General features: G+C 30.4%; 1 protein-coding gene across 1 annotated transcript in view; it reads right to left on the bottom strand.

Moving 5' to 3' along the window:
- Positions 1–12796, bottom strand: part of LOC129235170 (cap-specific mRNA (nucleoside-2'-O-)-methyltransferase 1-like) — an 84694-nt gene that overhangs the window by 24522 nt on the left and 47376 nt on the right. Inside the window, exons 14-16 of the mRNA XM_054868859.1 lie at positions 11214–11346; positions 8118–8303; positions 5697–5753 (exon numbers count right to left, since the gene is read on the bottom strand). Coding sequence (XP_054724834.1) covers positions 5697–5753; positions 8118–8303; positions 11214–11346 — 376 coding nt within the window. The remainder of the gene's footprint in view (positions 1–5696; positions 5754–8117; positions 8304–11213; positions 11347–12796) is intronic.

Below are 12796 nucleotides of genomic sequence, written 5' to 3'. Positions count from 1 at the left end.
GGAGGCAAAGCAGGGCACAAATTTGTTGCACAAAGATGATTTTACCTAATATTTTAGTTTCTAAGAAATATTTAGAGCAGTTGTTGAAAGTTACGGTCTGTAGTAGCTCTAATACACGCGTCGCATCAAAGGCGCAGCGGATGATGAAAGTTTTTCAAAAGTCTCGTTATTGCAACAGAGAGGGATCTGTGAATACGACGCATGTATTACAGCTAAAGGCCGTAAATTTCATCAATCGCTTTAAAACTTTCTTAAGTCCTAATATAATATATATATATATATATATATATATATATATATATATATATATATATATATATATATATATATAGAGAGAGAGAGAGAGAGAGAGAGAGAGAGAGAGAGAGAGAGAGAGAGAGAAATTTGTGACTTTTTTTGCATCCATCAATTTCTCACTTTGCGTGCATGTAGCGCGTCAGCATTGTGTTTGTGACCATATGTTCCTTATTAACTCTTACTTCTTCTCCTCTTCTCTAACACCTTTTATTAATTTACTCAAGAATGTAAACTCACCCTGTATACTTTTACATCATATGCTTGTATGTAAGTGTCTACTCGAGTACGTACGTGTATATACGTGTCTAGCTGAGTATATAAGTGTTCTTATATATACGAGTATAAGCGAGCATATACGTGTATAGTAGAATGTATAGCTGTATGCATAAAAATACTTGCAGATACTCATATATGTATTTATTGGCGCATTTATGTGAATACGTCTATGTACATGTCTACACGAGTGTATATGTGTATATATACGCATATACTCGTATATTTAACCCCGTTTACTGTAAAAACAATACATATTGAGTAAAATTAATATTTAATTTGTATCTGCCTTATACCTAAAGCTTAAGTGACACTAGAAGAACAATATTCGTTAAGCCTAATATTATGACCACTTTACCCCATCTTACTTAAATTGTTCTAAAAAATTATCTAAAATAGATTCCGCTAACTGCTAATGAGTAAGAGTTCTTGAGACATGTAGGAAGCTTTCTATGCAGTCAATCTGTTCATAATTCTAACAAACAAAATTTCCCAAGAATGTTAAAATAGGTGTTTAGATTTTAAAATTTTTCATGTTCACGCAAAATATTTTTTTTTACCAAATAAAATTTTGCCAGTTGTAAAATTTTGTACTCAAAATGTAGTTTCTAACTGCTTTACTCGAAGATAAAAGTTTCACATTCATTCGAACGTTTATTTCCAAGCTATAGCCATTTATTTGTCGTATGACCACTTTACCCCATTGACCACTTTCCCCCACCAGACCCTACCTTTATCATGGCATTTATGAAAAGAAATCTGCATTTTTAGAAGTCAGGAGTAAGAGCAGTTTAAAAGTCTTTAACCCATTAAACACTGCTATATAAACATAAAAAATCTAGAAAAAATTTACGTCTTTCATAAAAGATATATATTTATTGTACAGTGCATTTGAAATTTTCAAAAGAACTGCAACCATTTAGAAATTATAGACTATTCCTGTAGTGGGAGCTTTGACGCTTTTGAAGGGGAAAAACATCTGCTGTCTCAACTGCGTTTCTTCTGCATTTGGTTTTCTTTCTACTACTTTTTCCTATCGTGTTTTAAAAGAGCCGCGTCTCAAATATATTCTTGTTTTTATGAAGAAACACAGAAATCAATCACAAAAATTACGTACATATGTGCATCTGTGCATATTCTATTCCAAAACGAAAGCTTTATTTCATTTGCATTTTGCACGCAAAGAGAAGTACTAAAAGTAAACAAACTATAAATATAAAGAAAAAAACTTAACCATTTTGTCAATCTTCAATTGAATCGACAGGTTTGAAAAGGGAATAAGTCCAAAAATCGAATTTTTGGGAAATTAAAAAAAAAAAACTGTATTAGTTTCGAAAATTTCATCCAATATCTTCCGGCTTTGTACAGGGGTTTGAGAGCTCGGTTAAGTGTAATGTAGTATCGTGGAAAAATATTGAAACTGTTTAGTATTTTTATAGATCTGGTAGAAGTTGTTGGATTTATTTTCTTCTTAAAACTTATGACATTTATCGAGGTAAAAATAGCAAACAGCTTTGGAAATCAGTAAGAAATTACTACTTTATTTAATTGAAAATTACAAAAGTGAAAAGGTTAAATTATGAGAAGTAAAAATTAAATTATAAAGAAAAAAAACACAAAATCAATTCTCAACGTGATCTTCATCCCTGTGAGGTGTAATAGGCCAAGATACCATGACGTCCTTAAAAGGTTTCCTTTCGTCTGGAATGTAAAGAAGAAGTTTTTTCAGATCATCCAATTTTTTAGAATTTATTGCAAGTTTATCGTTTTAAGCTGGATCCGTGCGAAATTTTACATCAGTTCTTGTTTTTTGCAAGAGGAAACTTCTTTTGACAGGACAATCAATGAACTCACGAGTAATTAAATATCCTGCAGTTGACAATTCATATATTAAATGTCTGTATTTCGAATTTGCGAATGTCTCCGTTTTATGAATCTCCCGATGACATTGTTGTAGTAAATAAGTTAATAATAAATAGTTGATTAATCATAATTTAATGGAAATAACGATATAGACTTTGACACACTGAAAAAAACAAACGTTTTGTAAACCAACAACGAACAATCATATAATAAACATTGGAAATAGTTTTCTCAATTGGTTAACTACTCTTGCTGCAACCTAGCGAACCAATTAATTATAAGTTCTAAGAAGGAAATAAATCCGGGATTTGTTTCCTTCTTACACCTGAGGCTAAATTCAACGCTCGATTACTATCACTAGGGAATGTTTATTTCTTACCACCCACATGTAGATTGAAACTAGGAGATATTTTAGATTGCAAAAAAATAATAATAATAATTTGACATTTTTGGTCTTTATTCCCTTCTTAAACCTGCCGACTCATTTCCCTTTTATGAAAATATGCAGTACAATTTTGATGCAGCATTACATTGCATTTTTCACACTTGGTTTGAGTGCTCTCTTTCCAATATTTACAGTGAGATTGTTTTCCTGCGTTTAAAATGATATGGTTTACTCATCAAAACATACAGTAGAGTTCACTGGTCCGCAAGGCCCTGACTGGGGATTTACGAAATCTTCCTTTGAACTTTTCATTGGAGCTTTAGTTATATCCCTTAAAAATTCTAGTTGCATCATTTCGTCCTTGAACTCTTTGTGAATTCTCCAGGCTGCTACAACAGCCATATTTAGTGTATTTGTAATAAAAGGCCACCACCATATTTTCCCTTTGATACGAGGTCTGTACGTGCTTAGAAATTGATCTAAGAGATTCACACCACCCGTATATTTATTATACAAGAAAATTTAATGCAGTTGAGGCAAATCTTTTCTCTTTTATCTTCAGAACACCATCTTTTGGGTATTCCTAAGGGAGCTTCTGTCTCAAAATTTGAAGCTTAACATACTATTTTGTTATCTTTCCATTTTACTACACATAAGTTCTCAGTTTGAATGGATTTGAAACATCCTCTTTCATTTTTTACCAGTAATGTACTTTTATTGAGAGGGCAGTCTTTTAGTCTAATTTCTGTTATAGCTCGTGTAGCGAGAAACTCTTGATTTTTCATTTCTTCCAGCAATTCTATGGAAATAAAAAAATTGTCCATATACATTTTATGCTTTCTAGGATTGTCGATACAGTCAATTAAATCCGAAACAACTCTTGTTCCCGCAGGTCTACTGTCCTTCTTTGCTGTGTTTTTTCCAACATAAACTTATAAGTTTAGTGGATAACCTTTCCACTTTGAATCACAAATGGTTTCTTTTGACTTTTTTTTTGCTCTGACGTTTTCATTCAGTTTATCATTATTTTCATTACGTTTTTGCTTTCAGTTTTTTTTTCTGTGGATTTAAGGGAAATATCAATTTTCTTTTTTGACCCTTCTTAATAGAAACTACAGCTTCTCCTTGTTTTGGAATGTCTACATTAAGCATGATACCATTACCTGCGGCATCATTAAAATTACAGCTCGACTTTGCTTTGTCTTCATTGCGTTTTGTTTCCGCTGGTAAAGTTATCTTTCTTTTTTCTAGAATTTAGGGCCCTTTTTTTTCTTCTTCTTAATTTTTTTAGCTGTTACTTCTACTTCTCCACAAACGTCGTTAGGAATATCCGTATTTAGAATTATTTTATTTTCAGCTACATCCTCTTCATCTGTCACAAGGCAAAGATCAGGGGGCAAACATACAATACTATCTTCATCTGAATAATCATCAGAATCTAGAGTATTAAAATACTCCAAAGCTTATAGCACTGGTAAAAACTTAACTCATTTTTTTTTTCTTATCGATAAAGATCTCAAAATTTGAAAGTTAATTCTGCCAAAAGGATAAATTCGCAAGAGAAGGAAAAATATAGTACTGTTCTCGGTCATACTATCTTGAGAATAGTAGAAACATTCACTATTCACAAAACAAAGTTCTAAGAATCCTTTTTCGAAAGACTTAGAAAGGGGTACATGTGCTTCGTGATGTAGGTTGCCTCTTTCTTCCTAGCAGCATTCCTTTCTTCTTTGTAAGTCCTTGCACATAAAAGAGGAAGAATGCTACCGGTTCCCGCCAAATCTCCCACTGCAGGAGCAAAAACTTTAAGCGCTTGTAGCATTGCTTTAAATTAATCGTTTCATTCCGGGTTTTTCATATATTATTTGTTACAATATCTGCTTTAAATATGCATAGCGCTTGAAAAAAAATTAAGAATCCATTAATTTGGTTTTTTTAATTTTTTACATCTTCGTAAAAAAAAGCAAAGTTCCATTTTTTGAAAAAAATGTAGAAAATACAATGATTCTACGGATTTTTTTTTTAATGATACGCTCCGTTTTGTTAAAATTCACATGGAATGCATTTTTTAAAAATATTAAAAAGTAGATGTTCCCGCAATGGGAGCTTTGGCCCCTAATGGGTTAAAACTAAAAAAGTGACCACAGTCAAAAAAAAAAAAAAGCTGCATTGAAAGCAAATAATTTCGGATGGAAAGAGTCATTTAATGCCATTTTTGGGTCCTAAAATTAAAATTTGAAAGGTTCGGTACTTTTTTGGCATTCAAATAAACCCCCTACGTTCCTTCTCAGAGGCTCAAGTATCTTCCTGCCAAACTTGGTCAAGATCCAATGTAAACTATGGATTTGTATGGGGAACATACATACACTCACATATATATGCTTTGTTTTGTTTATATAGATTGCACATTCAAAATTTGTTACCAGTATTAACAGGTTTTTCAGATAGCTGGCAGTTCAAAAGCTTATATATGGTTTGTGTTGCCAATCAAGTGAGTGAATAATCACCAAGTACTTGGTTTGGAATTCTTTGACATGCAAAAATGATACATCATTATGAAAACAATACATAAGTTAGCACATTTCCTTCAGATAAATCAGTTAGACAAATATAGTTGGGGCAAACTTAATCTGTCCACATTATAATGACTATGCAGAGCCTAATCACAGTATTATGATGCTGCCAGGTTGGGCTTGTCCCAACTATAGTTTTACAGAAATATATTTCATATGCTTTCTATTGGGCATCGATTCTTCTCCATTTTTGAATAATTTCCTCAACTTAAAATAAACACAGTAATAGAAATTTTCAAAATGTACTCTTTTTCACTGCAAAAATAAATTGATTTGACAGTTAAATCAAAATATACAAAATATACCTGTTCTGGGCAAATGCCCTAATTTTATCTAGATGAATCACTTGTCTTGCACCTAATCTAAAAGAAAAAAAGATAATCATAAATACAGGGCAAAGAGCTAACAAGGGACCTTAACTTATGCATAAGATCAGATTATTACTTACTTGTTAAAACTGTCTTTGAGTGGCAACATTCAGTTGTTTACTAATTAATATGAGTGTTCGCAATGACATAGCTATGTTAAGATTTTGCAATTGATTGTTTAATGTTCATTTGCTAGGATTTTGCAATTGTTTATTTGAGAATAAAATGTCTTTTCATTATTTTTTTTAAATCCATTTGCCTTTATTATTCTACAGTTCATCATCACCTCATATAAGGAAACAAAGTAGAGCTCCCATACTTGGGGTTTTCAACTCAGATCAGGTTTTATAAATATTCAATGTTGATAGTCCTTTTTCAGCGAAAATAAAAGTTCATTTTCTAGGTTTATTTATCTCTTTATTTTCAATTTAAAGGTGAAACATACTTTCATAAATTGCATATTACATACTTTATCCACCTGAATCTAAGTGGTTATACACAGCAATAGAATGCTAATTATGGGACCTACAGTCCTCACTAACAATGGGAAAGAGGGATTTTCATGAAAGTAATTTTGATTCCTTATTACTTAAAAGGATTATTCCACCTTTTCTTCTCCAGTGCTAAATATTATTTTGTGCTTAAAGTTAGGTTAAAAAATGAATTTTGCAAATCTAATTTAAACATCATTTAAAGTTTATGATCAGTTTACTTATTGTGCTACACTTCAACCAACTTATAAAGGATCTACTCCCATGTCAACAGAGGCAAAAAAAATCTACACACGTAAACAAGAAATATGGGGAGAGGATTGATGATGAAGCTGGTGTTAAGCAGGGTTGTCCAAAAAAGGGGGGGGGGGGGGCAGTGACACTGACAACACTGTTGAAAATTTTAAGAGTTTCGTTTAAAGAGTCTTCAGCTTTGCTCTTGGGCATTTGTGGGGATATACTGTTCTTATTTGGGGAATGGGCACCCCTGCATTAAGAGGTCTAACTAAAATTACTCTATATAAAAACATAAAACTCTATATAGAAAGTTAGTAAGAGATCATTTTAGCAACTCACTATGAAGATACAAAACTTATTTAAAAAAATTTAAATAACTTCAAAGAGTAAATGTGGAGGAATCAAATAAAATTTCTCACTGTAACTTAATAAAAATAGATCAAGCTTGATACCAATAACCATGTTGTGCTTACTTAACTCTACAATGAAAGATACGGTTTTTTCAAGTTGTAAATGGGAGCACTGAAAGAAGGCATGGTTCACTGATCAAGTTGATATAAGAAAAAAAAACCCTATAGCAGTGTAACAGTTTTTTTTTTTTTTTTTACAGGACTGCTTACACACAAATCAATTTCCAGCAGGATGTTGTTGCAAACATCTCTATTTAACTCATGAATCCAGCCCAGATTATATGCAAATGAATATATGAATATGCAATTAAATATTTTTGCTTCTTTTTTAACAATGATGCTAAAATACAGCTTTTTATTTTTTAAACAACTGAATATTGCTCAGTTTTTCACTTGCTTTTACATTTTTTTTTAAACTTTAAGAAAATTAAAAGCAAGTATTTTGCTTTTCAAAGAAAGAAAAATCGGATGACTAAAAGAAAACTATTTTAAGTAAACTAACACTGTCCATTCTGGTAGCTAATAAGAAAAATCCTTAGAAATGACATTAAATGACAAAAGACTGCCTAACTGGAAAAACATATTAAAGAAGAAATAGTGATTTATTGTTGTTATGAACAATTGTTTTAACACATATTCCTCATCTTATTATTAAAATAGAAAGGGCAATCAGTTTTTACTCTTGACATTGGGACAAGTTTTCTCTATGCAGATAAAAGAATTATTATTGCATATATTTAAAGTTTTGGTGCATACTTCAAGTATTTTTAGCACATATTTGAATGCATAGGGTAGTGATTTTTTAATGCATACAATCTGGGGCATTTTCATAACTTATTCATGAAATAAGTTATGAAAATGCTCACAATGATTTAGTTTTAACCGCATGCATGTAGTTCAAAATGAATATGCACAAAATTAATAGAATATAATTTTTTTAATTTTTTAAAAAGAAATCTTAATTAGATAAAAGTAATATGACAACAGGAGAAATACTTTAACAGACATTGTTACTAATGATGATAAAAATATTTTTCCTGCTTGAACACTATTGACAAACTCCTCCCCCCAATCATATCATTTTGAATTTTCAAATTTCTACTGTGAATATATTAGTGCCTCTTTTTAAAAAAAAATTGTTTAAGATGTTTTATAAAGATTTTTAAACGTTATTTTTAAAAAATCCATCCAGTATTAAATCAATAAATTAAAACACTTACCGATTATTTGAGTTAACAATATAATCATAAAATGCTTGATCTTCTTTAAGAACAGCAAGGGGAACAATTTCTCTCACATCCACATCAGAAGCTTCACCACACCTCTTTGCAATATGGCAATTTACTTCATACATATAATCACAGATATTTTTAGTGTTTTCTTTCCTCCACTTACAAATAATGTACCTGAAATAAATACATGAAATATTTCAGGATATCATAAACATTTAAACCTACCACTTAATGCTTCAAAGAAAAGAGGGGTTTGAAGACAAAAATTTAAAATAAATAATTTCTAAGAACCTGTCAACTTCATCATCTGATTTATAAAGTGCATAAAATAGGAAGTAGTTACTGTAAATAGTGTGTAAATTAATGATTTAATCTCCAACCTGCCAAGGAAAATGTACAAGATTTATTCCCCAGTGCCAAAGAGTTTTACACAGGCGTTAGTATTCATGTAATGCACTAGGGAGAAAATAAGTGCAAGTTATGCTGCCTACAAATTTTACTTTCACAAAAAAAGAACAAACTGAAAATACAAAATGTACAGTTTAGAGTAAAAGTATTATGAAAAGAAAAAGAGGTTAGAACTTGATTTTCATGTGATATATCCGGAAACATGGCTGTACACATCAGGGTTCGCCGATATATATCCGATACTTATTTTGAAAATATGATATTTTGATATTTATTTTTTCAACTATGATATTTTCAATATAAAAAGTATATTAATTATTAAAAAATATATAGTTAATAAATACATAATAAATATATAATAAAATGCATAATATTTATAATATTTATTATTAAAAAATAGCCAAAAAGTTATGTACTATATTTTTATGATGTATAAATACATCATTAGTATAACAAAGTAATATAATATTCCATTTTTACTTGTATTTTATATTCATTAAGTTATTAGTAATGTAACAATTTTAATTAATATTAAAAGTGCTTAATTAAATATTAAACATTGATCAGAAAAAGTCTTATGACTGTGCACCGAGTAAAGCATGTTATTTATTTCTGAGTCATATAACTATAAAAGTGTAGCTAATAGAAGAAAAATGAGTAAAACTGCTAGTGCTAAATTAACTCCATTAAAATTGATAGAAATGTAAAATGAAATATTAGAAATAAATAATGAAAGAAACATTCATTTTAAGTCTATATATTACAATTATAATATAAGAAAATAAATAGTGATTTTTGAAGATGCATTGACAATTTTGAAGATGTTAGTTTGTGCAAATTGAAAATATCCGACATATAACAAAATATCCGATATATATCAAAATATCGGAAATTTTCGATATTATTGAAGATATGATATTTTTGAATCCTGGTACACATAAAACAACATGGCATACACTGCACTAATTTTCAGAATAAAGTAACTAATACAAACAGTAAACAAAACTAGAAGATAGAGAAAAATAAAAAAGGAGTTTCAGTCACAAACAAAAACACAAGCAATAATTGCAGTTGTTACTTTCACCGTTTCAGCAAAAATTCTCCTCTTCAATTCCCCCCCCCCCCCCTGAATTAATATTCTTCTCATTTTCCGGCAAGATTATTGTAATGCATGCAGGGGGGGGGGGGACAATTTTATTGGTAGCAGCACAATGCACATGATTGTATTTCGTAAGGGACTATATAAACGTATGCTGCAGTTAATAGGATTAATATGGGACTATTGGAGAGTACACCAATGAAAGGTGAGAAAACGCGATCCTCAAAATTTTACAATTTGTATAAAGGTAAATGTTTAGCATTAAAGGTTTCCAATACTATTTTCCATTAAATGTACGTATTACACCTAAGCAACAATTTTAAATAACTTCAGTGACACAATTTTTATACATTTTCTATGGAACTATATCCAAAAATTATATGATTGAATAAATATAAGCAATTAAAAATGAGTCTAGCAGATGAATATTTCAGCAATTTTTAAATTTTCTTGTACTTCATAATGAAGAACTAGAAAGGAAAAAAACTCAGTGATAAAATGTAAGACAGTAACACAAAAAAGCACATTTGAAGCCATGAGAAGCAAAGGGATATAAGTGGACTTTTTAAAGTTTTGAATAAAATGCATTTAGAGTTCAGATCTAGGGAACCCTTTCATTGATTTTTTTTTTCTAAATCATGCTATATAGCATCCATCAGAGCTACTAGTATCATTTCTTACCCAAAAATGGTGGGAGAGGTTCTCCTACACAATTTATACTGATTCTCTCCAAATTCTTAACTTTGGCACTAACATCCCTTTGCTTCTCACTGCCTCATTTGAAAAATGAGGATTTCAATGAAATTCTTTTGCAATGCGATAAGAAAAATAAGTGCATGAGTGTACAGCCTACAAAAGTCTCAAATTATAAACAGTAAGGCCTTAGATAGTCAAAATGCAACAACTGATGAGACTAAGTTTGATAAATAAACAAATAATAAGGAAATAAAGAACTATAAAATTGAAATTATATAAAAGAATTATGCTAATGACCAGATTCACAATTAGTTAAACAAATACAGTACCAAACCCCTTAGGGGGACAAAGATTTTCAAAAGAAGAGCCAGAAAATGTATAAACAGGTGAGATTGTAACCTATAATTGAAAATGTTTTACAATTTTAATCAATTGGTTGAAAAAGCGGTACCACAAATTCTAAACAGAAAATGCCTATAGTTTGATGTACAGTGAAGCACCGTTAATACGTTTTTGAATGGACTGTATGAAAAAGTGTATAAATGAAAAAACGTATAATAGGTATGCGTAATTATGTATTGGATTCTGCAGTGACCAATTTAAAAAACTTATAAATGATAAAAATATATAAAAGAGAAACGTATAAATGGTGCTTCACTGTATTTTCAACGATTTATAGTTAATACTATAAATTTTAATAAGAAAAAACATTTTATGAAATGCTAATAAAAAGTTTTATTTTTTAAAAAAATAGTAGTAATAATGAAAAAACATGAACTGAATACCTTTCAGAATTAACTCGTTGGCTTGAATACTAATGAAAAATTTAGTTTTTTTTTCAAAACATAATAATGATAATGAAAAAATATATTTCTAAATACCTTTCAGAATTAGCTGGTCGGCTTGTATTTGGCTTGAATATACAGACTTTTTCGAAAGCATGATACATTAGATAGACAAGACCTACACTAAAAGGAGTGAAGAGATCAAACAGTTTACAGACAAAGTGGCCACCTACAAAAAATAATACAACAAACACTTAGTTACCAAATAAACTATAAATTAGCAAGAAAATTGCAAAAAAAAAAAACTACTTTTTATCTCGCAGCCGCCAATTTTGTAACATTGCTAAGTGATTTACAATAAGCTTTATGATTAATGTAATACTGTTTTACCTTGTAGACTATTTTTGGAATTTTTATCAGTGTTGCAAACTGCTGAAAAAATTGTGGTCAGCATGACACCAAAACAGTCCCGAGGCCATTAAACTTGTTCGGCGAAAAGAAAGAAGTTCAAAAATATGTTGATTGATGCCTCAATAAAGGTTTGAATTGTTGCTGTGTAGGTATGTTAATTACTGAGACCTGACATGCTTACCACATTCAGAAATTTCACACAGATAAAATCTAATCTGGTGTGGAACATGTCATTCTGAGTTAGCAGTTAGTCATAGAACAAGGAGGAGAGCAAATCGAACAACTAATATGTTTCTCATCCATAAGATACTTGTTTCATTACGCTCTCCTTTTTCTCTTCTCACTATCAGTCATATGCAAAGGCTAATAAATTGTTCATAAATAATAGGAATCTATTGTCTCTTTTTTGGCAAACAAAAATTCCATATTTAACTCCATCCCCATTTAACATTATAAATCTTATTCTGAGTTAGCAGTTAGTCATAGAACAAGGAGGAGAGCATATCGAACAACTAATATGTTTCTCATCCATAAGATACTTGTTTCATTACGCTCTCCTTTTTCTCTTCTCACTATCAGTCATATGCAAAGGCTAATAAATTGTTCATAAATAATAGGAATCTATTGTCTCTTTTTTGGCAAACAAAAATTCCATATTTAACTCCATCCCCATTTAACATTATAAATCTTAAGAAGGCTTTTCCACTTAAATTAGCCTGATGATGGCATCTACAGGCACATTCTGAAACAATTTTTTCTTTTGCCAAGCAAGTTTCCATGGCCATTTATTTGACTGCTCTGGTGAAATATCAAGTCATTCTGATCAATTTTTTTTCTTAATTAAAGCGTTTTGAAATCTTAACTTTAATTGTAATCCCCTTGTATTTTGCTATGATCTCATGTGCTATTAAACCTCTGGTTCCCTAATTGTACCACCTAGAAAAACTGTAAATTGATTTCTTACATATTCCAACTGGATGAATGGAAGTTCATCAAAATCATCTACAGAGTACTTGGGCTAAGAATTCAGAATCTGCATATACAACGAAATAAAAAATATCTTCACTGATCATTCTTATTGAAATTTTTGGTATAAATTTGCAAATTTTGTTTCTCTTGAATCAGCATTTAATGTTTTTCTGAAATGAACCTGTTTCTTAACGGTCAGTCAGTGCATTAAATCCCAAATACATTGTCTTACGATAAAGTGAATTCTAAGCAAACAATTGACTAGAATTGGCTTCATGAAAACCCTGGTCATAGAATAC

The sequence above is a fragment of the Uloborus diversus genome, chromosome 2 (genome assembly GCF_026930045.1).
Source record: "Uloborus diversus isolate 005 chromosome 2, Udiv.v.3.1, whole genome shotgun sequence".
Lineage (NCBI taxonomy): Eukaryota > Metazoa > Arthropoda > Arachnida > Araneae > Uloboridae > Uloborus > Uloborus diversus.
This window is presented reverse-complemented; position numbering and strand designations above follow the sequence as displayed.